Source organism: Pipistrellus hanaki, assembly GCF_964339955.1.
Source record: "Pipistrellus hanaki genome assembly, chromosome: 4".
Taxonomy (NCBI): domain Eukaryota; kingdom Metazoa; phylum Chordata; class Mammalia; order Chiroptera; family Vespertilionidae; genus Pipistrellus; species Pipistrellus hanaki.
The window spans coordinates 16,768,027-16,794,494 of NC_140506.1; the positions used below are offsets into that span (position 1 = coordinate 16,768,027).

A 26,468-nucleotide genomic window follows, 5' to 3' on the forward strand; every position below is an offset into this window, starting at 1 on the left:
AAATATCGGATAGGCTTATTCTGTTAGTCTCTTATAGAATAATGAATAATAATTTGAGTTATTAAAATTATAACTTCAGATTTTGAAAATTAAGGTATTTTTAACAAATTAAATCATTCTAACTTAATTAAATTAAAAATATTATGTTAAGTAATAACTTAGGGGGTCACCTAGCCATCTTTTTTAAAATATATTTTTTATTGAATTTTTATAGAGAGGATGAGAGAGGGATAGAGAGTTAGAAACATCGATGAGAGAGAATCATCGATCAGCTGCCTCTTGAACACTCCCTACTGGGGATGTGCCCACAACCAACATACATGCCCTTGACCGGAATACATGCCCTTGACAAACCTGGGACCTTTCAGTCCGCAGGCTGACACTCTATCCACTGAGCAAAACCAGTTTCGGCTCACCTAGCCATCTTGAGGACAGTAAGATACAATGACAATTAAGGTTTGCTTTCTCTTTGCAGTCAACAGACTGAGAGAAACATGTTATTTTGTTTAAAGAATGAATTGTTAGAAGAAGTACTAAGTTCCAAGTCATTTGAAGTGTTCAGGGGGAATCTGAAGAGTGAAGAGATATCTGAGACAGATGGATGTATAAGAAAGCGTACTAGCTAATCCAAAGTAAAGAACATAGAAACATATATTTATTTTTGTTCGCTCTATATGGTCAGTGAATGTTAAACAACATGATTTTTATATTATAATGATCCCTAACTTCTAGGGGAAGAATATTTGGACTTTTATCACCTTGAGTTCTTGCCTAGAAATTATTTTGAGCTTCCCTGGCTACTACTTCCTTTTTTATGTCCCAGAATTAACTTTTACCCTAGAATGGAAGAGTTAGTATCAATTTTTCTTCATTTGCACTCTACTTTTTTTCCTGGAGATTGGAATACCTCTGATTATCTATACGATTAGGCAAATTTTTTTTTTTCCAAAGAAGACCTCAGTTTTATTTACTGATTTATTTAAAATTTCACAGCTATCTCATGGATTTGACACTTCACTTTAATATATTTTATTGATTTCAGAGAGAGAGGAAAAGGGAGAGGGAGATGGAAACATAATTGATGAGAGAGAATCATTGATCAGCTGCCTCCTGTATATCCCCTACTGGGGGTTGTTGAGTCCACAACCCGGGCATGATCTTGACCAGAGTGTGGGAAGGCATGGGACTGTTGTGACCTCCAGGTTCATAGGTTGATGCTCATCCACTGAGCCACAACTGCCAGGCTTGACTCTCTAAAGTCCATCACAAGCCTACAAATGAAGGGGGGATTCTCACACCTTTCATACATTTTTAAGGAAATCAGACATAACCTATCCCTTTTAAGATCTCTTCACTTATCACAGCAGGCAAACCCTTGGTGGTCAGGGAGATATACAGTGAGATGAAAGAGCCTTTTCTGTACAAACATATTTTTATTTTCATTTTTTTCTACAACTGAACACTAATATCCTGCAATGATCAAAGAACTAGAGAAAATTATAAAAGAAATGTTACAATAATATTTTAGAAGGCCTTACTTCTTCATGACAATGCCACTTAGGCAATGCCACTTTTTAAAAACTGAGTAGTTCAGAAAGACAAATAACACTGATCTCTCTCTAGGTGACTTTATCCAACTCATATCACTGACTACCCTCCACTTTTTGTGTGGAGGGAGACATGGGGTGGTGTCAAGGAATGAAATTCATCTACTTTCCAATCAACAAAAACTCTGATATTTGAAATAAAAATAGAACAGCCAGGATTCCATTTGCTAGAAAAAAAAAATGCTATGACAGAACTCTATAATTATAAAAGTAAGCTAATTTACTCAATGTCAAATACAAGAGAATAACTTCCCTAGTTCTTCTGGAACTCATCATGTTTCTAGACAATATTGAGTGGAAATGCATAGCTAGATTTATATTTTGAGGAGTTGGAAAAACAGAGACTTTGGTAGACAGAATTCCAAGATATCCATAAGACTCCTGTCCCAGTGACCTGTACTTTTGTATAATCCCCTGTCCTTGAATGTGTAAGAGGCCTGTGAACTGAATGGGATACCATCCCATGAATTTGCTGTTTTATGGAAAAATAATTATGCAAATATAATTAAGATTCTTACTGGATGTTGAGTTAATTAAAAGAGAGAATTTACTTGAAAGCTCTAATCTAATCATGTGAACTTATAAAGAAAGACAGACTATAGGTGATTTTCTTGGGCCTTGAGTAACCTGGCAACTGTTTAAAGGGTGCCTATAGGAAAAGAGACTGAACCTTGACCAATAGCTAGCAAAAAACATAGGGACTTCAGTCTTAAAGCCACAGAGAAAAGAATATGCTATCAGCCAGTTGGATGAAGGTAAGGTATAAAGCTCAGAGAATAGCCATGACAGTGGTGGAAAGGAGTAATGAGGAGGGATGTAACTTAACCCATGAAAAAAATATTAACCCCAGTCAGGAGAAATCAGTGGCTGGGCCGCATGTTTTACTTTCCAAGGGGAGGCCAATGGCCATGGAAGCAGCATAAGAAAAAACCTTGATTCCTGGTTTAAGGAACCGGAGAGGAGGCGGGGCCTTATCCAGGCAGAAGAAAACATAAGCAGGCGTGCTTGTGTTGAGAGTAGAGAGGGAATTCAGTTTTAGACATTTTGAATTTGAAAAGACTATGCAACACACAGACATGCCTATAAGGCAGCAACCAATCTGCCTCAGTTATGTCAATTTGGGGCTAATTTAGAGTTGATGAGATGAGATTGAATGAGAGAGTTAGGCAGATGCTAAAAAAAAAAAGGAAGACAAAACTTTGCAAGAACATATTGCTTGCAGAAACGAATAATGAACCCTTAATTTTCTCTGAAATTCTGCATGACAGACTAGCTAAATAGAACAGTAATTTAAATTTACATTCAGGTGTATATTTGCCTATATATAAATAATTAACCACATGATGGTGCTCTGCTACCAAATCATGTGAACTCATTTCATTGCCATTTAAGACTACAGAAAGAAGTGATTTTTAGTGACTGACAGACATAAGTAAAATATAAGTGTTCAATGGGATCAGTTGAGAACTTAACCTACTTATTAGAGTCATGTTGAAGAATGAAGTGTTTTATCTCTTAGGTTTTTATTTGTTTGTTTGTTTTTTAAATATATTTTTATTGATTTCAGAGAGGAAGGGAGATAGATAGAAAGATCAATGATGAGGAGAATCATTGACCAGCTGCCTAATCCACAATCTACAATGGGAATAGAACTGTGACTTTCTGGTTCATAGGTCGACATTCAACCAGTGAGCCACCCTGGCCCCACTTATCTCATGTTTTTAAGAAAAAAGAAAATAATTCTTTGTTAGATTCAATGGGATTACAGCTATGTTTATTTGAAATGAAATAACAATGCCAAATAACATCAAAATAATGATTGTTTTTTTATTTCCTGTAAGTTTTATTTATTTTAAAATAAATAGACTATTATATCAGCATTCTTTATGTTAAACACGATATCATTACTCATTAATTCTCAATAAATACTCTTTGTAGAAGCGATATGGAACTATTTGATAAATCACACAAGATATTGATTTATCCTTTTACATAATTTAAGTATTCATCCCATTATTTAGTTGCCTAAATTTCTTAATCAGTAATAAGAAAAACTCACTGCTTGTCTCTGATTCAGTTTCACCCTAATAAAGAAGCCTTTTCTGACCATTATAAGATTGCCAACACCCCGCATTATGCTGGTCATTTCTTCACCCTTTATGTTTTTAAAATTTGAATGTAGCACTGTTGTCAGTGCTTTTTAATTTGTTTATTGTTCTCACTTTGTCCACTCCTCCAGTAGTGGAGCTTGCCCACATCAGGATTCCTCCACTATGATATCAATGTTCACCCAGCATTGTGTGGGTTAGATATTTGTATTCTCAGAAAAGTCATAAAAGAGGCAAGACCAAGCCTGGTGGGGATAAAGTTTACCTCTACACCCTATTTTTACATTAATTTTTAAATCTACAATTGTTACAATAAAAATTGAAAAATTTAAACTCTGGTAGGCTTTTTAATGATTTAATCAAACTAATAGACCTGAATGTCTCAACAAAAATATATACCTGTTGAATCACAGAAAAAAATGCAAGTGGGTGTGAATATGTTATAAACAACTGGTCTTTTTATTTGAAATATTGTTAACTGAAGGAAAATTAAAATTGCTGTCATCTCAAGCTTCAGTCTTTCTGTTCTTTAATTATGATTGGGTAGTCAACTATCTATAAAAACTTGTCTATGTACCTTTTTTAATTTGATGATGCCTTCTTGTGTATCCTCATCTGTGACGATGTCAAACAAATTTCCCCCATCTCCTGGAACAATATTGTATTCAATTTCTGCATTTTGTCCAAAGTCAGGATCCACAGCTCTTATTCTTCCAATAGCTGAGCCAATAGGAGAAGATTCAGGAACTTTCAGATGGAAGATACCTGATGGGACATATAGAAATTGTGTTGACAATAGAGTTAGTAAAGTTTGTAATAAGATTCTTAGGCTGGAAAAAATATACTCTATAGGATTTATTTATAGAAAGTAAATCATATTTAAAGCATATTTAAAAAATGAAAGGTAATAAGTGTCAAGTTAAGGATTATAATTAAGAGTAATTGATCCTTTCCTAGAATTTTAATTGGGTATTATAAATAGTAGTGTATGTTAAATTAAAGTTAGTATGAAATATTTTATATATTAACAGCATCAGAGAGTACCTAATATTAATGTGAAGGTGGTAATATCCATGAAATTAAATTGGAATTAATAAAAAAGAAATCAGGATGTACACACACACACACACACACACACACACACACACAAATATATATTAAATAGATGATAGTGGACGTATATTTAAATATTTATAGAAAATAAAGGTTATGTTTTCTAAAATAAATCAACATGAAAACTATATAAAATAATATAAATATATAATTAGCTAGACTACTTACACAATTAGGATAAACCATTAACCTAAAAATGACATGTAAAACAATTATATATCCACATTTTAATCTATGATTGAATTAAGTACAGCATATTATAGTCTAATATTGAACTTGTGTTTGTTAAATTTGTACTGGATATCCTGCTAGTCACTTTTACAAACTTAAAATTAGGATATAAAGTTCTAGCTCCCATATTTTTAACATTAAAAAAAATAATAAAATGATTACATTTCCACCAGCAGATGGAGCACTGACATTACAATTATTGTAACTTCATACTGAGTCAGAAAACCTAGAAAAATCCCTACCTATATAAAAGATACTGGAATCATAAAAAATTATAATATCCCACAAAAATGAAAACATGTACATTGTTTAAAAGACATTTCAATTTTTTTAAGATATAACATAAAGAAAAAAATGTAGTATAAGCTATTTCACTGACATCTTATCAAAGTAGATATTAATGAATTAAATAGCAATCTGTTCAAATCAAAATAAGAAAGAAAAAAGAAACAATCAACAGTTTATGGAGAGTTCACCAAATAGTTCCTTTTCTTTTCAATTATTTTTGTTGGCCTTATAGTTCTTTCACAATAAGTTTCAATATTTGGTCATTTCACTAGACCTGGTAGCCCTTAAATTTTGGCATCTGCCCTTCCCCTCAAAAAAAGATACCCACCAGTTGTTCCTACAATGTTAAAATTAGCCTTATTTTTCCAACGGACATAACCTTAGTGGGGCATGCAATATATTTAGGCTCAAGAGAGCTAAATACTTACCTCAAATTTCTTTGGTTCCATATAAAGGACAGAAAGTACATTTTACCATTTTATGGTGATATAAAATACTTAACTAACTAATTAATTTAGTAATTATTTAATAGCATGCCAGCCTCCAGAGAATATAAGAAGAACAAATTTAAGAAATAAACTAGTAAGTATAAATAAATAAAAATACTCCAAGTGGCAATGCTAAAGTGTTATTATGAACATTATAAAATAATTTTGACTTAAGAAGTCTAACTAGCCACTTCTCATAGGCTAGACTTATATTTTATTAGGTTTTATTCCCTAAAAACTTAATACAGTGGCTGTCATATAGAGATGCTCCGTGTCTGAGGATTAAAGTAGGGTCTGAACTTGAGGCAACCAGAGCAAAGAGAAAGAATAAAATCACATTTTACATTGTCTACAAGAAGAGTGAAGATATATATTCAAAGGGAATTTTTCTGAGTTTAAATAATCATGATTACATAAGTGATACCTCATGGGGCTTTTCCAATGGCCATATTAAACCCTGATCCTAGTGGAGTACTCCTGAGATATTCACAAATGTGAGGATGCTTGAATTCTTGTCTAATGTTCCAAGAGAGTGCGTGATACCATTATTTTAAGTTATACTTAACTTCTCAGGGACAAATTCCAAATAGAAAAGACTAGGAATAAATATGTGCACTATTTTTGTTATCCCTTTTTGTTCTTTTTTTTTTTTTTCTAAATTGATTTCAGAGAGGAATGGAGAGACAGAGAGAGATAGAAACATCAATGCTGAGTAAGAGTCATTGATTGGCTGCCTCCTGCACACCCCACACTGGGGATGGAGCCCACAAACTAGGCATGTGCCCTGACCTACAATTGAACCGTGATTTCTAGTTCTTAGAACTATGCTCAACCACTGAGCAACACTGGCTGGGCCTTCTTTTCTTAATGTCCATTAAACAGAAATATGTTTTTCAAAAAGGTCTCCACATCCTTTGCCTCTCAGTTTGTGATGGTAATAAAGAGCCTGAAAAAACACTAAAAACCTTGAATCTATAGTATGAATTGTCATGATCTAATCTCAAGGTACATAAGTACTTGTTAGAGAAAGACTTAATTTTTTCCTAATAAAATGGAGCAATTGAGTTCTATGTTGAATACTGGATTACAAAGCCTCATCCAACAGGATATATAATTAGGAGGCTTATGACAGAATAATTATCAAAGACATAGCTTGAAGGTAGAGAGCTGAGAGAGATAGAGAGCTGTCAAGCCTACTGGTTTCCAGATTTCAAACACAGACATCAGCAGAAATGGGTAGTGATGGTGATGACCCCCTGGAGCGGGGAGAGGGTGTGGTTGTGGGTATTGAATGGAATCTTGAGAAAAATATGGGCATCTAACTTTAAAAAATCATGGATATTTCTGGTTCTTCTATCTGATTAAGGGGAAGAATTTCAAGTTACATGCTAGGTTTCTGAGTTAGAGTGAACATTTAAAAGCAAAATAAAAGAATCAAAAGTCAAGGGAGATAATCTTGTCTGGTGTCATCGCTTAGGAATTATGGTTAGTGAAGGTGAAGAGTTCACCCAGAATCGAGAGCCTCCAATGTCAGGAGAATTTTTAAAATTCCAAAACGTGACCAGAAGAACATCAGATTATGCACATTATGGATGATAGAGTGCCCTGCCTTTCCAAGGCAATATTCTGAGATATGAACTTGATGTTTTGCAAAGCACATTTTATAAGGCCAATAACAATAAATGTGATGACAACTATTTCTGTTGGTTCTCTATCACTGTAAGTTCAGTAGCAGTTTTTTTTCTTTCATTCTTCCTCCCTCGCTCCCTCCCTCCCTCCCTCCCTCCCTCCCTCCCTCCCTCCCTCCCTCCGTTCTTTCCTTCTTTCTTTCTTTCTTTCTTTCTTTCTTTCTTTCTTTCTTTCTTTCTTTCTTTCTTTCTTTCTTTCTTTCTTTCTTTCTTTCCTTCTTTCAAGTTGCAAGCATACAATATGCCTGAAACTTTCATAATGGCATTGGAAAGCTTATAAATTGAAGTGATAGCATTGTCCAAGTAAATTTTGATTCCATAGTATTCCAATAAGATGCCCTACCAAAATTAAGAGATAAGAGAAGTAAAACAGTGATTCAATACCTATATATTTTATGTGTATTGCGGTTTTAGTGCACATAAGACACACATATACAGAGCACTGTGCTTTCTGTTCTTTACATAAGAGAAATACATTTCAGGAAGGTGGAAGACACATTTATTAAGATAAGAATTTCTCAATAAAATATTGTAGTTGATAAAACATCTACAGAATATGGAACAAGGCAGAGAAACTATGCATTAGTCATGTCAGGTTGTTTAGGTTCTGTCGTTTTATTTCCAATGACTTGACATTTTATCATTTCTAGAAACTCAACAGCAATAAAGCCGGGGTCATTCAGATTAATTCAAAAGTGAAGTAATCTTCCCCTGTGCCAAAGTTGGGCCACTTATGATGTACTATGTAATTACACTGCCAACATCTTCTGGGCGCCCCACTTCTGACACATATAAAATATCTTAACGGTGCTACCTGTACAACACACATTAAGAAATAAAGCAAGTGACAAGCAATTGTTCACAGGCTCAATCAAACTGTGTACTTATATATTCATCAAATATACATGTTATGCTTAACAAGATAACCCTGCTCCTGTGGAGAAGGAGAAAATTGCATGCAGTAAACTAGGTTGAAATTTAATAAAGAAATTCTGTACCTTCTTACACATTCTACTCCATGTGCACTCCAAAGTAAAGGTATATGTTACTCAGTTATAGCCTAAGTAAGTATCCTCTCAGATTCATGCTGTTTAAAAAAATTGCACTTTGATTATTATGCCTCACTGTGTGTGTGTGTGTGTGTGTGTGTGTGTGTGTGTGTTTGTGTGTGTGTGTGTGTGTGTGTGTGTGTGTGTGTGTGTCAAGGGCATTCATTAATACCTAAGGACAAAACATAGACATTATATTCCCTCTTTTTTCCTTTGAAAAAATTTTAAAGTATTGATAAAAACACCAAAATAGATTACTTACTTAACAGAATATAAATTAATGGTATAATTTACTAAGAAATAGAGATGATAGAATCTAAAAAATTAAAGTGAATTATACAGTCCTGTAAAAACATTCAGTGATAAGAATAGCAAATAAAAAGATGAAATAATCTTGATACTACAAATTATCTTTTGACATACATTTTATTTTATGCTTATACTAGTATAGTAACAACTAATCTAAAGTTACTTAAAAGCAATATATGAAAAGTTAATGTTCAACTGCACTTAAAAAAATAATCTATAAGACATGTAACTAATTTGGAGGTAAATAGTATTTAAAAATACTAGTCTTGCCCAGCTGGTGTTGCTCAGTGGTTGAGCTTCAACCTATGAAGCAGGAGGTCATAGTTTGATTCCCAGTCAGGGCACATGCCTGGGTTGCAGGCTCAATGCCCAGTATGCAGTGTGTAGAGGAAGCCAGTCAATGATTATCTCTCTATCTCTCCCTCTCCCTTCCTCTCTGAAATCAATAAAAATGTATTACAAAAACAACAAACAAACTAGAGTCCTAGAAGTTTTGGAAGATTTAATTAGAATTTATTTCAAATCATTAAGAATGTTAAATATTTTTAAGAACTTGAAAATATATATTGAGACCACCAAAATAAACAATTATTTGAAATAATCATTTTTATTAAACTTTAGAAAATAAATGCATATTACTACAAACTGTTGATTCAGTGATTGAATTCAGGCATTAGCTGTTTCTGATAGTGATGCTCCATGTTTGCAAGTGTGTGTCTGAGATTTACCATCAATTACATAGAAAAAAAATGCTGCTTTATTGATATTTTTGGTTTAGTTACTAAAGCAAATATAACATCATATGAAATGATTTCACCTTATCATAAAAAATAGTCAGGAAATGAAAGCAAAAAATGTATCTTTATGGGTAAAAAGAAACTTTGATTAAATGATATACCTGTTAGAGCTCTTTGTCCTTAGGCAACCTATTTAGTCTTTTCCCCCCCTAATCTGTAAAACTGGGATACTAATAAGTATAATTTTATTATTATAATTTTTATTATTCCTACCTAACTTGTAGATTTGTGTTTGAAAAGTCCCATGCGATAGTGCACAAAACTCAGTAGTATCTAATATTGCTAGTTATTTTTTAAATAGCATTTTTGTAGATAACTCTATATTTATCCTATATAATAAAAGTCCAGTGACCATAACGGTGTAACAACCAGAACAACTGATCAAATAGTCACTAGGAGGTGTATTGACCACCTCTGGGTCTCTCCCGCAGCCTACAGGCTCTGATTGCTGAATGGTCAACAAGGGAACCAAGGGGAACTGGGGTGGGTGCTGGCAGGGCGGGACTGGGGACTGGCAAGCAGGGAGAATACAGACCTCTTGGTCCCTCCCCTCAGCCCACAGTCTCAGATAGATTGCCAGATGGCGAAGGGGAACTGGGTGGGTGTTGGCTGTGGGGTGGGACTGGAGACTGGTGAACGGGCCAATAAAGGCCCTGATCACAGGCTAAGCCTAGGGACCCTACCTGAGCATGATTTTGTGCACTGGGCCTCCAGTATTATAATATTTTCCTATAGGAATGACAATAATCAACAGGAAGCTGCCTATAGAGGCATGAAGATGAAAGAAAGGGAGGTGTTAAAAAGTTGGGAACAGTGATGCTAATTTTTACTGAAACACCTTCCCATATCTTAAAAATTGAAAATTTTAAGAATAAAAATATATTGGTAGTTGATGAACATGTTATACCTTTTATTTACTGAAAAGCCCAAAGCTTTGTGTGTTTTCAATAAACCTGGATTAAAGTAATAGAAAAATAATCCACAAGGAAGAACTAGTCTGATTTGTAAAAAGTTGGATTCAAGCTGTATTTTAATCAAGCATACTAAACATAAGTGAATGGAATGTCTCAGTAATGGCAGAGAACTTCACTCCAGCTCATGGAATGAATCTGAGATGAGCAAATCTGTGGATGTGTCAAGTATTTGCATCAAAAGTTTTACTGTATTGGCTAAATCACTTCACCTTTATAAAGGTTATAATTGCCCAGACTAGATTTTAATTAAACATGTACATGAATATGAATCACCATGTGCACAATCTTCAGCATATTAATGGATTAAGTTCTATAAATTCTATTTAATGATAGCAATATTTCTCTTCGCAGAGCAATGAGAAATTATATTCAAACTATTAAATTCTGAGCGCTAAACACAACACAAAAATTTAGGGCTAGATATTGCCTTGATCTTTTTACATTCTTTGGATAGTAGATTAATTGTTAAATCTTCCAATAATTCAGATGACTCATATTTGATTCAACTACAATTTTTAATAGCCTCCTCCATGGAATGATAAAGAAAAACCAACCAACCAAACAAACAAAAAAGATTGTGTTTGTTTTGATGGCATCTCTAGTCTCGTGGGGGAGTGATGTGTTCTATAATAAGAAATATTTATATTAGGTCTTCTTCAGGCCCTGTTTTTTGGCACAGAGTTCCTAAAACCCAATGACAGCTAGAAAGGTTACTTTTGTTATGTTAATAAGGTGGCTTTTATATCATACATAAGGATGAGGACTGGTCCCAGAGACATAATCCTTTTATTAAAAGGAAGGGGTTCAGTCTAGCATTGCTCTTTGATTGAGCATAGATCTATGAGCCAAAACCTGCAACCTGGCCATGTGCGCTGACCTGGAATCGAACTGTGATCTCATGGTTCATAGATTAACACTCAACCACTGAGCCATGTCAGCGAGGCTGAGGAATCAATTTTGATCACTAACCTCAAATGCACCTTCAAAATTGGCTACAGCTTGACAACAGTGGCTCAGTGGTTGAGTACCTACTTATGAACCAGGAGCTCACAATGTCATTCCTGCGTTGTGGCTCCACACCCAGTGGGGGGCATACAGGAGGTAGCCAATCAACAATTCTTTCTCAATGATTCTCTCTCCCTCTCCCTTCCTCTCTGAAATTATATATATAGAAAAGATTGGCTGCAAAACATGCAAACTAGTGAAGGTAACCATTTCATCATGACTCTTAAAGTGACCAACTCTCCCCAAACCTGTCTTACAATGTTTACTATTTTATTTCTCTTTTTTGTTTCATATTTCACAGGAAAATATAATCATAGCACCTAGAAGACAGCTCAGCGTTCTGAACCTTCAAACCATCTCACATGTGTTACTGCAGTTTACAAAAGCATAGCATGCAAAATGTAATAAAAATGTGTTTTTCTTTGTTTCCTACTGGTCTTTAAACTTTCTTCACTGACAGTAAGCTTTGTCTTTTTTGCCCATTATTAAATAACTAGAGGCACAGTGCACGAAATTCATGCATGGCGTGGGGGCGGGGGGGGGGAGAAGGTCAGGCCTAAACCGGCAGTTGGACATCCCTCTCACTATCTTGTACTGATGGCTCCTAACCGCTCACCTGCCTGCCTGTCTGCCTGACCATCCCTAACTGCCCCATACCCCCAGCCTGATCACCCCTAACTGTCTCTGCCTACCAGCCTTGTTTTTGTCTCTCTGGGACTGACTCTTCCTGGTGGCATTTTTGAGGGCTCTTGGAAGCTTTTCCTACTACAGACCCTGAGGAAGGCACTCCCTCTACTTTCATATAACATTCTCCTTAAGCTCTGCGTCTCCAAGCCATTCATTCCATACACAGAGTCTCACTGAGAAAACTCTCTTCACCAGGTCTTAAAATGACTCAGGGCTGGGTTTCCCTTCTGCTTACACATTTGTAACTCCTTCTTCTTTTGTTGGCTGTCATTACTTTCCCAAAAGAAAACCTGTCCTTCTGTGTTGCTCTTTCTCAAAAAAAGTTAACATTTTTAAGCACGAGGCAGGCATCAGTCCCTGAACTTTACCCATGTTTTGGGAGAGTGCATTGGACTTTATTACTGGTCCATGTTGAAGGGAAGGCTTCCCTCTCCAGACCTGAGAGGCAAGAGAAGGGCAGCCCTAATTCTTACTTTTACCAGATAAGGATTCAGCATGGCTTCTCCAAAGAAATCTTCCACACACAGTTTCCCTCCATTCCACACCCCATAAAAAGCGCTTTACAAGGATACAAATAGGGTTGTCATGATAGATTTTTTCAAGAGTCTAAAGTACATCCTGACATTTCAATTTAAAATTCGGTTTTGCAGGCCTCGGTGCGATCTGCATTGAATGCTGTGTGAGTTTCCAAACACTCCTGAACCTCACTTTCTTTATTGTAACCAACTTTGCTGTAAGGATTTTACGTGAGATTCATGAAGTTCCTGGATTAGTTTGTGTTGTTTATAAATATTTGAAAATGTTAGTTCTCCTTTTTTGCCCCTTCTCCTGAATGTTTAAGGAAAGTACTAGCTGTGATGACTGTACCTTTATTGTTCCTTTTATAGCGCCACATACTGTACTGAATTTCAGTAAGATAGTAATTTACATTAAGATTGTTTATTACCATTTATAACTAGAAATGTCCTTATTGTATTGACACTTCAGCAACATCGTTTCCAAATACCAGCTTCAGCTTTAGTTGTGTCTGTCATGCATTTAACAAATAGTTACTGAAAATATACTAGGTATAGTACATAGAAGAAAAAAAAAATTCGGTTTTGTTCTGTGGCCACACTTGGTTATGTGGTGTCCATTTTATCTCGGCTTCCCATGGAAACTTCAATATTAATCTATTGTTATATGTGTGCATCTTCCTCTTCCTTTTCTCCAGCTTCAACTGAGATGACCCTTTAGTCTGTTTCCAGCAATCTTTAAGTATCATACTACTCACTAAAGAGTCTGTCTTCTCTGCATTCAGTACTTTCTTCTCAAATGAGATACTTCCAAATATTGATAGTTTCAAGCTGCTCATATTTGCTCGCATTACAAAACTTTTCCATTGTCCCTCAATCTGATCCTAGCCAGCCTCCTGATTTGCTTTTTCTTTTCCAGCAGAACGTCTCAAAAATAGTCATTGTTACCCATTCCTACCAGATAATCATTCCACAAAGCAGCTTTAATCTAGTATTTGAATCAGCCACTCTATTTAAACCAGTTTTCTCTGAGATCTCCATGACAACCTTGTCCATAAACCCAGTGACAACTCTTTTAGTTGAATTCACTATGAACAGCATTGAATACTCGTGTGCGTTCCATCTTTCCTGAAACACGTTGCTCCTTAAAATCTGTGACACTCCATCTTCCTGGTTTTCCTCTAACCACATCTTTCTTCTTCTCAGCTTCCTTTGTTGGTGGTCTCAAAGAGAATCTGGATAAGCAATTCTATTTTTTATTTTTATTTTTTTTTAAAATATATTTTACTGATTTTTTTACAGAGAGGAAGAGAGAGGGATAGAGAGTTAGAAACATCGATGAGAGAGAATCATCGATCAACTGCCTCCTGCACACCCCCTACTGGGGATGTGCCTGCAATCAAGGTACATGCTCTTGACCGGAATTGAACCTGGGACCCTTCAGTCCACAGGCCAATGCTCTATCCACTGAGCCAAACCAGTTTCGGCTTGATAAGCAATTCTAAAATTTGGCGGCATATTGGAATGATGTAGAAAGTTTAAAATAAAAGAAATAAAAAGACTGCCCAAGGGATTCTAATTTAATTGTTCTGAGTTTAGACCTGAACAGCAGGATTGACTAAACTGCCTGCTGTTCTGCTTTGCAATCATGATCAGGAATCATTATCTCAGGCTGTTTTATCCAACCTTTTTTTCTTTCCAAGAGTTTCACCAGCCCCTTGACTTCATTTTTTTTTTATATTCATGATAAAACTTCTTTATATTTTAATTCCAGGCTATATAATATTTGGGTTTTATACATGACAAAGCATCATCTGACTCAAGTACCGCACCTGGATATCTCCAAGGCATTTCTGCTTGGACATATTCTAAACTAAGGTGCCATTACAGTCTCTCTACCTCCAAAACTAGAATCCTCTTTTTCATAGCACATTCATTAAAATTGCTGATTGTTTTACCTCTTAAAAATAACTCCAATCTATCCACATACTGCCATTTTAACCATCTGTGCCACTATCATAGATAGATTAAATAACTCACAGTTCTTGTATGTATCTCTGCAATTGCTTGCTAACTGTCTTCCATGTGCCTGCTCCCCCCCCACACCCCCCACAGTCTCTTCTGCATGGCAAGGGTAAAGAGGGGCATGTAAGTCACTCTTATTAGACATTTCCTTCTTTCTATCATGAAGAGGGCTGGTGGAAGAAAATGCATTAACTTTTAGAAAATCAATATTAAAGAAAGAACATTTAAACTAGATAGTACTCTTTAAGTAGAATAGGCACAATAAATTAAAAGAAGAATAGCAATTATTTGGATAGTGCTTTCTATTTTCCAGGAACTTTTCTAAATGCTTTCTCTTATAAATTAATCTCTAATCCTCATATGAAGCCTGTAAGGTAGAGACTACTGTTATAATTCTCAATCAGGGATATCCTAGTAAATGTTTAATAATAAGGTCAGAGAGGGAGGGAGGGCAGCTATAAGCCCTTCATTTTAGTATTTATGCCAGTTTGGCATCACTGAACACAGAGCTGGAGATGTACACAACTGGATCTAAGGTTTTGGGAGAGCCAGCTCCAGCACATCAACCTACCCGTCCACAAATGAAGAAACCGAGGAACGTACAACAGGTCATTCACAGGCAGCGAGATGAACTGATCAAGTGACATTTCTGAGCAATCTCTCATTTGGTCTTCCATTTCATTTCACTTAGTTTTACTGTCTAAGTGTTTGTCAAATAGAGTCAATATTGTGTTAATATAGAAGGTTTATTTTAGTTTAGTTTAGTGCAAAACATTTAATTTTTTTCCCCTTAAATCAGCTATACTGATGAATGTAAATTCAAATTAAAGGTGATTGAGTGGGTAGGATTGACTTGGTAAAAGTTTAACTTTTCAGTGCTTATTGAGCAAAATCAATGAAGATATAGAGAAAAGAGATGTAGGAGATGTAAGAGTATTCTGGTGAAGAGATATAACTCTAAAGATAAAATGTTCTGTTTCTGAATCCACATTTATTATACCTCTTCTGTCTTTCCAATTTTCCCATCCTTATTAACTAGCTCCTAGTTTTCAAGTGCAAACTTTTTATGTTCAGTACTATAGTTCTAAATGTGTAACTTCAATAAACACATATTTATATTTCCTTACAAAATGAATTTTTTTAATAATATTTTTTCAAGAAATTGCATTGGAAATCCCAAACAAACCAATTACAAATGAGCAATGAAAAACAAATTTAATGAATGCCAGAATGAAAAGTGTTTCTGATTCTCAAACATATCTATTTTTAATTAATGTGATTTATATACTAACCACTCTCTCCATTACATAATAGTAAACATGATGAAGTGTTGGCAAGAATTCACAACATTTTAAATACAGCAATAGCTTTCCATTGTTCATCCATTTTTCTGGTGTACATTTAATATTTCTTTAAAAGCTCCATTAAATATGCAAACTCTTCTTTTGTCTTTGTCAATATAATTTCTGATCTATCTAACAAAGCCCAGTAGATGGATACTTCTTTAGGAGTTGTGAGTGATATTGCTCAATAATTTATCTCTCATACACACACACACACACACACACACACACACACACACACACATACACACACAAGCCCCATAACCATAAAGCTTTATCTCAAATTATCAGTAAATTTAGCATCATATAAACTAAACTCCTGAAAAATATTTGGAATTGAAATATACAAGGTGATATTTACTCACCAAAAGCTTTTATTTCTCACAAATATTTTCCCTATTGATTTTAGAGAGTAGAAGGGAGAAGGGAAGGGAGGGAGGAGAAGGAGGAGAGAGAGAAACCGCAATGTGACTGTGACCAAGATATTGTACAATGATAGGTTGCCTATCAAATGCCCCCCAACCAGGGGTCGGGATTGGCCCTGCCACACACGTCCATGTCCTTGACCAGGAATTGAACCTGCAACCACCAGATATACAGGCCTATGCTCTAATCACTTAGAAACACAGGCCAGGGACTCAAAAATATTTTTTGAAATATTGTGAGTCTAGAATGATTAAATTTGGTGATAGTGTTTTCTCTCATAATATTTTGGTTTCTATTAGCCAAACTAAATATTTCAACTGCACCTAATTAATTGATTTGCAAATTTTATTTCTAAATATCCATCACATATTCACATATTGTGTATGTACACAATGGTTTACATTTTCTGTAATTGCAAGTCTTTTATTATTTGAATGCTCCCTATCTCTTCCAATTTTATTGCTTATGCCTAAAAATGATTCATTTGCCTACTACTCCTCATCCCCCTTTGCATAAATTATATTCCCCATTCTTTCAAAGATAGCTTACAGATAATTGTTGTTGTTATTTTTTTGTTTGTTTTTCATTGCCATTTTTTCACAATTGTTTAATAATACATCATGGTTTTGCAATGGTCTAAAATATTTTGGAACACATTTGTTCTCACACTAATTCTTGCAGGTTTCAGAAATCAGTGCTGGTGCTATTTCCTTTAAAAGCCTCTCAGATCTACTCTGTGGTTATTTGGGTGTCCATCTTATACATTCATATATTATTGGGTGTGTAAGGTTATCACTTATTTTATTTTAGATAGTATAATTTCCCACTAACTTAACCATCTCCCCATTATACAGAGAGCTTCTAGAGGGAAGAGATTACATTTTTTTATCCTCTTAATGAAATACAAAATATTAATATAGATTTTTTTTCATTTGCACTTCAATAAAACTAGCAATCAATGCTACACTATTCACTGAATAATATAATTTATTTTCTTTAGTATTTGTTAATGTGATATATTTCTTATGAACAAAATGTTTTATTTCTATAGTTTTTTATTTTACTGATAATCCTTTTAAACCTTCTAAAGAAATGTTTTAGAAGTCCAATTTATTATCCTATATGAACACACTAAGACCAGTGATAAGGCAAATATGAAATACAGAAATTTAAAACATTTGAAACAAATGGTGACTTTATGATGCCTTCACCTCTATGATTAAAAATTACCCACCCATCAGAAGTATATGCACAGGGTAGGACAAAGTAGATTTGCAGTTGTAAGTGGGCAAAGCACAGATTTTATTCTTGTATTATTATTAATTAATATTGTATTATTTTCCATATTAACAACTGTAGGCCTATCTTTGCCCCACCCTGCATTACAGTTTTTACCTGGTTAGATTTCATGTTCTCCTTATATCTTTGTTCATTCTCTTTCCTGGATTTCCTTGTATCTAAAATGTAAAGAGAGTATGTCTTCTATAATCTGCCTAATTTTATCCATGCCTCAGATTGTATTTATCACTTCTATATTTATGTCCACCAGAAATTTTTCTTTGACTCAGACTTCTCTTTGAGGATCCCTCTATTTTTAATCATCACCTGCTCACCTGTACTCAAATGCCATCATAGCACCTTTCTATTCAAAATTTTTCTTCACAGGCTCTTTATCTCACACATCTATAATCCCATATCTGAATAAATCCTTTCTATTCTGCTACTGAGACATTGCTCAGTTCTGCCTCAGTGTATCTCCTCCAAACAACCGCCCTGGGTTTGAGTAACGTTTACACTCTACTTCAGCCTTTACCAAGTAATCAAAGTTACTTTCCTAAGATACTGATATAAGATATTGACCCTGTATTCAAAACCACACAGAGATACATAAATGCAGGTTTATATTTCAGAGTTGTGGCAGTCTATAATCAATATCCTTTTTTTAAAATTATTAAATCCTTACTTTATATTTCTTTTCAAATTATGTTATTCATAAATATTTTATTAACTAGAGGCCTGGTGCATGAAATTCATGTACTTGGGGGGGGTCCCTCAGCCAGGCCTGCACCATCTCACAGTTCAGGAGCCCTCAGAGGATGTCCTACTGACAGCACATGGGGAATGAGTCTAAGCCAGCAGTCGGACATCCTTAATGCTGCAGCAAAGGTAAGAGAGGCTCCCACCGCTGCTACTGCACTCGCCAGCTGTGAACCCAGCTCGGGGCTTCTGGCTGAGTGGCACTCCCCCTGTGGGAGCACACTGACCAGCAGGGAACAGCTCCTGTATTGAGCGTCTGCCCCCCTGGTGGTCAGTGCCCATCACAGAGACTGCCGTTTGGTTGATTTGCATATTAGCTTTTTACTATATAGGATGATCCTAGTTAGATCTAATTACCATATCCTATTTATGGCAATGATTATTTTGATCATATTTTTATTTTGAAGTATTATGCAGTTGTAATATAGACATTACATGTATGTAGATATTTGTCTTACAGTTTGCCTTATATATATAATATATAAAATATGCAAGAATTTTTAATGGACTATAATGTAATTTTTATAGACTGCAAAGATAATAAAATAAACAAGCTTTTAAATAATACTAGGGAAATTATATTAACAATCAGTGTATATTTTTCAGTCTGAGTAAATTGCTTCATTTTACTTAAGTCATTTTTTATATTCATTATAAAATTAATATACAACAGAAAAAGACCAAGTGGGAAAAGTGTGGATATTTTGCTTTATGTGAATTAAGCACATCATTTAATTGATTTGATTTCATAATGCATAATTTAGATCAGCTTGTGAGATAGTCATTTAAAATTCAAATATTGGAAACAGTCAACATGCTTATTTTAACAGATGGAGGCCTGCTACAGATATATTTTATTAGAGTATATGGCAGCTTCATAACTCTATGGAAAAGAGTTTGCAAAAAAATATTTTGCCTTCCTATGACTGACCTAAGCTCTTTTAACATGCCAGGAATTATTTATATTTATGAAACAGTATTACTGCCTTTTTTATGGACAGTGTTCCAGGATATGTGCAGGATTTTTTTTGGCTAAACACAGTCCTCAAAAATTGCGTTCTAAGAAGGGGAGTGATCAAACTTTAGAGTTCAGAAGTTTTTGCATAAAATTAGGTCTTGCTTTTTCACACCTAGTTGCCATGTGATCTTGGAAAAGTTACTTAAGATTTTTTAATCAGACAGCCTTGCAATTTTATTTCTAAAATTGAGCTAGTGCTATACTTTCATAATAACAATTATTCTTGAGAGAGAGATAATACTTTCATAATAACAATTAAATGGAAACATATATGCAAGTCACTTTGCTTAATGCACATGGTAATGTATGAGTCGATAGCATTGTCAGCCTGAGCATATCAAATGTGTAGGAAGCTCTGATATCTCACTAACCATCTATTTTACAACAATAAAATAGCAAATGATTTATATTTGAATGATACAAATAAATGTGCTTTTTTATTTTTATCTCTAACAGATTTATAGAAAAATGAATGCAATAGGTGTTTAACAATGTCACATACATGTAAATGTATACACAAAAATCCCAAAATATGATTAGTAAATTTTAAGAAATTATTTTGTGCCTTTAAAGCAATGGAAAATGTAACTCATGATGTTCCTCTGAAGGAATATTTTTTTCTTCTTCAGCGTTATTGTTTAACAGGCATGAACAAATTTAGCTAGTTATTATTTATGGATGGAATATATGTTACCTTGACTTTTACATTCAAAAGGCCATTATTTCAGTTTGTAATTTTATTTCATCTATACAGTTTAATTACTCCCCGTGAGAAATATTCCTGCAAAAAAGAGCTTTGGCTTCTAAAGAGATGGCTTTCTGTTTATAAATGGATCCTGTCTTTTCCACCTGAAGGATGTAATTCAAAGTGACAGCACAGTAAAAAGGGCTTGACACAAAGGCATGTAGCATTTCGAGGGGATTAATTTTTTATTCATGCAAAATGTGAGTGCTCCCTTTCTTCTCATGATTTAAAAATATCTCTCACCTGTTAAAGTTCAGACTGTAGTTCAAATATGCATGTCACACAAGCAGAAAATAATTGATCACAGGGATCTACTTGGTGTATATGTTCTGCCCTCTCCTTCCTCTGTTTATGGTGACAATTCAACATATGTCATGCGACTCCTTTGCAGCTGCGTTCTAACGAATGGTTTTGAAGCAATGGATAAAAGAAAGTACCAACTTTTTGAATTTCACATTAAGTCGAGTCAGAAGGAATACAACGTTCCACCAGGCCTACTGCTTTTCCCAGACTCCCTTTCGCTAGGTGAGACCTGGAAGTGACCTTCCTGCTTCAATGGGGCCTTTGCACTCCATCCTGGGTCCTGAGCAGACTAGTTCCTCCCCCTTGAAACCTTTTCATTTCCCTGCACCCAGGGCCTCCCCGGACTTTGACAAGCTGCCCTTCATCCATGCCCGCAGGAGTTCTATCCTTTCCTGGGCTGAGTTTTATATTCCTCCTCTGAGGACGCTCCACTGTCCTCCTTGTGAATAAGAATACTGACACTCTCTAGTCAGACGTCTTCTATTTCCTACGCTCTAGACGGAACATATTTTATATGCACAAAACCCCAAAGAGGATCCAGGTTCCCAATGCCACTTTGTGTACCAGAAGCAGAGTTATCTCCTAAACCCGTGGTCGGCTAACTGCGGTACGCAAGTCACATGCAGCTCTTTGGCCCCTTGAGTGTGGCTCTTCCACAAAATACCACAGACTGGGCGAGTCTGTTTCGAAGAAGTAGCATTAGAAGAAGCTTAGGTTTAAAAAATTTGGCTCTCAAAAGAAATTTCAATCATTGTACTGTTGATGTTTGGCTCTGTTGACTAATGATTTTGCCGACCCCTGTCCTAAACCATCTTCCTCGATTAGCTATTATACAGCGGGTCACATATATGCCGTAGGAAAAAACGACAGCCTTGCTTGCTGTGTTGGGAACATAGTGTTTATTATTTTCATGTGCTAGATAATCAAATGCATATTTCTTTCTCCTTTTTAACATTTATTTATATTTTTCTGTTTCCCTTAATAGTAAAGGAAAAGTATTGCTCTAAGACTCTCGTGTTAACAATAACAAATGATGCCCAGTCATTTTTCATTTCTATGTTGCATTTGCTAAAGTGTGATGATTTCTTTCTTTTATAAAAATATATTTTATCCATTTTTTACAGAGAGGAAGAGAGAGGGACAGAGTCAGAAACATCAATGAGAAAGAAATATCGATCAGCTACTTCCTGCACACCTCCTACTAGGAATGTGCCCACAACCAAGGTACCTGCCCTTGACCGGAATCAAACCTGGGACTTTCCAGTCCACAAGCCCAATGCTTTATCCACTGAAACAAACAAGTTAAGGGCTAAAGTATGGTGATTTCATAACATTGGCAATTAAAATGTATGATCACTGAGTAAATATACTTCCATAAAAATGATAATAAACTTAAGAAAAAAAATGACATAGAAGTAAAATATGGAAAACCACATAACTAAAGGAATAAAATGTCCATTTCATTAAATATTCTCAATGTTATATAACTTTATAAGATGAACCTAAACTATGCTTCTGGAGTCAAAAGAAGAGAATAATTTCCTGTTGTTTTATGAAACTGTCCCTGCAAATGAGTATCTAGTGATTTTCTTGAGTTTCTTATTTAACCAGAAATAGAAACATGTAGTTGCTGTATCAGAAGTCCCAGGAACACTGAACTAATCCTTGAAAAAGTATCAGAAATCAAATAGATACCAATACCTGTTAAATGTAACACTGCCAAGGAAAACTAGATAAAGCACAGGTGAGAAGTATCCATTTTCAATGAGAAACTGAGTAACAGAGTAGATACATGTATGAATCATTCTATTATCATCCAAAATATAGCAATGTTTATCTATTGCAAAACTAAAAAAAAAGTAGAATTAAAGTAATGTAAATAGCATCAATTTAATCTCTCTGATTAAAAAAAAATGTATATGAGGATGACTCAACACATAATCACTAAAGATAAGGCAGATAACTCTTATGGTAATTAAATGCTATAGCAAATAACACGGTGGCATATATGTGAAATATGTCTTAAATTACATTGCCATTGTCAACTGCATGACTTTTCAGTTAACGAATTAGAGCAATATCCCAGTCTGTTGTGAATATTTTACTTTCACAGAAATTGACAGCATAAGACTTATTTGTTCAAGTTTTGACTCACTTGTGATATTTCCTATTAAAGTCACACTGTGCATGAGTCTAATGGAAAGCTGAAAATCTGAAGTCATTTCATTTTTATCCATTACTCTGTGCTTATCAAAGACCAAACGTATCTGGAAAAATGATTGCAATTCCTGTAGCATTGGATGACATGTAAGAGCATTTTTAAAAAGCTGCACTGATTCAAACTGAACAGGAAAGAACATACTTTTGGGAAAGCGAGGTGGATTGTCATTGACATCGGTGAGGGTGATGTTGACTACTGTCGTTCCGGCTAACCCTCCCAGTTGTCCGCCCATGTCCTTGGCTTGGATGAGGACTTGGTATTGTTCTTTGACCTCCCTGTCCATGTTTGGCAAAGCTGTTCTAATAATACCTTAAGGGGAAAAAAATAACAAAAGATAAATAACACAAGTTGTAATTTCTAAAATAAAATAAGTCCACAACAAGAAAATGATTCTACCTAGATTCCGTAGCAAAGACACAGCAACAAAAATTATGTGTCTTTTAAAAATTGAAACACCAGAGTATGGTTAGGACATAAACATGTGATGGTGACAACCGGGTAATGAAATGTGTAGCACTGTGAAATATGGTTGAAGAATAATGCATCAGCTGTAAAAGGTGGCCATTCATTAGTCAAGCAGGTCAGTCGTTATTTATGCAGAATGATCCTGTCTTTAAAAGAAAATGAAAACTTTCAGCAATTACAGATTAATATATTAAAAACATTCAGTGATTACACTGAGAGATTTCTAAAGATGACCATTTTCTTCTTCATTCTTAATTTTTTTAGGATAAATACATCACTATTTTAAACACACTAAGTATCTCCTTCGTATATTTTGTCTTTTAGAGATTCCTCTTAATTATTTTAGCCACTAGTTTTTTACTTAAATCTTATGAAACTTTGTCATTACAGAGACCTTGTCTCTCTTATCACCATTTAGGATAGTGCCTGCCAGTTAGAAGGAATTCAGTTAGAATAACTGACTAGTTGAAAGATTGGCTGAATAAATGAATGAATCTATAAATAATTAAATGTATGATCATGAATCATATAGTATATATACATATAAACATAGCCTATTTGTTTTCCACTTTGTGCCCATGTGTAGAATTAATTTCTGTTTCTATTTATTCATAGTGCAATAACTAAAACCTTCTGGACTTGTTGAAACTAACAAATTATAAATAAATTTTATGCCAAATTCTAATCTATAGCTGATAGTTTTAGCAAAAGATTGCAGAGGATTTGTCTTAAACCCATGTGTCTTTGATAGTGTTGTCCCTTAAATAAAGTAGCACATATGAGGACAAAGATAATATCAACTCTCAGGCAGACACAAAATACAGCCTCTGAATCACAAGCTGAATATCAATCCCCATTTAATCTATTCTTTCCACTATCGACTTACCAAATGTTATTTTGCTGCTAATTCAAATTTAACTATAATCTAAGATTTCTTCGAATCCTTGCCAGGAAATAGTTGCAAAAAGAGGCAAGCTCCATTTTTTGCTACTGCTGCTTTATTCATGCATTGGCAACGCCTTTTATTTCAATCTGTTTTTCCTCTCTTCATCTCAGTTTCCTAATGTTTCATCCCCAAGCCTCTTAACTAAAAGTGTTCATCTCTTCACCTCAATGGCCTGTCCTACATGCCTTAAGCTATATGACTTCTGCCTGTGTTACGATGCTTATATTTTTAGATAAATGCCTGGGTTTTAATTCATATGCATGTTGTGTTGTCCTGTTGTTGATTAGATCTACCTTTACTCAATTCATTTTCTATTAGAAGTTAGAGAGCAAGCAGGGCCCTTCGTGCAGTTTCAAAGAAATCTCATTGATGAGTATGATGTGCTTCTGCTACCCACAACCATTCCCACTTAAAACCCCTTTCCCCAGGAAATAAAACATGGCATTGGTAGAATTTACATTTTTAGAGTTGAATCTAGGGATTCAGGCAAAGTTCAAAGAGAAGATAATCTTTAAACACTGTGGTCCATTGAATCTGCTTGAAGGAAAACAAACCTACTTTTCAAGAAGTTACTCTTTTTCTAGATGCACACTGCTTATTAACTGCTTAATATTTAAAGCCAAACAAACAGAAGTAAATTGCATGGTCTTGAACAGGGAGGAACCTTGCCAAGTACCGGGCTTAAGTGCTAGTGGAATGCAACCAGCAGAAATAAATGCCGCATTCTGCTCTTTCGGGTCCTAGGCCTCAGTTCATGAGCCCATTTTTACTTTTCAATAGTTGTATCTAAAGATATAGCAACAACCTTGTATAATAATAGCTGCAGCCTAAAACTCACACACACACACACACACACACACACACACACTTTATGAGACAGTATTAGTACTTTGTAGGAATGATACCACAAACTTTAATTAATCTGAGATAAATCCTATTTATTGGGGGAAGAAGAATAGGTAGGTAAATATTCATTGGATCCTAGTAGGATTTGAGTGTGTTAAGCCCGATGAACTTTCCAACACATATAATTAATATGATAATTAGAGTAAAAACAAGAATGAGGAAAGTGGATTTTATTTCTGCCAAAATTAATGGAAATATATGGCCGAGTGAATTATAAACTTAAAAAAACTATATATGCAGGGATGCTAGTCTTCCAGGGAATATATCCACCATCTGTAATCACCACATGTTGTATACAAGATCCTTAATCTGGGTGGATATCAGCCTATTTTGTAAAAATGTGTTAAATATGCTGAAAACAAAGTGAGCTAAAAATAATGCCATACTACATATGAGAACGAAAATATTACATGTGATAATCCAGGATATTTATATAAACTTTTCTTGAATTGAGGGCAGGACTGAGACATGCTACACTGGACTGAGTGAGCATTTGTACTACAATATGCTTCATTCAGGCACTGTGATTAGGTTTGAAGGTATAATAGCAAACACTCTTCCTTTTATTCCTCCAGACCCACTTCATACACTTTTCTAGACCTCTATCTGTTTTCTGGCTTCTGATTGCCTTAGGCCCGTGGTCGGCAAACTGTGGCTCATGAGCCACATGCCACTCTTTGGCTCTTTGAGTGTGGCTCTTCCACAAAATACCACGGCCTGGGCGAGTCCATTTTGAAGAAGTGGCGTTAGAAGAAGTTTAAGTTTACAAAATTTGGCTCTCAAAAGAAATTTCAATCGTTGTACTGTTGACATTTGGCTCGGTTGACTAAAGAGTTTGCCGACCACTGCCTTAGGCCAACTGTTAGGAGATGGGATGGTATAAAGGAGAATGAGGTTGGGTTTTTCCTTTCATGGAAGCCCCCTTTTTCCTGTTGCAGTCCCTCACCCGCAGTGTCTCCAGGCCCTTCTCATTCCTTCAGCCTCAGTACTTGTATTCCTCTTCCAGATCCTGGCCTGTTCCCATCGTTTCCCTACAGACTGCTCGCACTTTAATAAAGAGCTCTCTTATTAAATGAATCCCAAATTGCCCAATGGGGTGCCATCTGTTTCCATCTGGGATAATAATTAATACAGTCTCTGTACAAGATTTTCGTGCGGAATGCACATCTAATGG

The 26,468-nt window shown here is 35.1% G+C and overlaps 1 protein-coding gene across 4 annotated transcripts in view; it reads right to left on the reverse strand.

The window, feature by feature from the left end:
* The window catches only part of CDH12 (cadherin 12), a 652,689-nt gene that overhangs the window by 31,257 nt on the left and 594,964 nt on the right, over nucleotides 1–26,468 (reverse strand). For 3 of the 4 annotated variants that reach the window (XM_084880772.1, XM_084880770.1, XM_084880771.1), the window contains 2 exons: nucleotides 23,119–23,286; nucleotides 4,293–4,480 (listed from right to left, as the gene is read on the reverse strand). In XM_084880772.1, the coding sequence (XP_084736898.1) occupies nucleotides 4,293–4,480; nucleotides 23,119–23,286 (356 nt within the window). The remainder of the gene's footprint in view (nucleotides 1–4,292; nucleotides 4,481–23,118; nucleotides 23,287–26,468) is intronic. The other variant, XM_084880773.1, reaches the window with a different exon arrangement.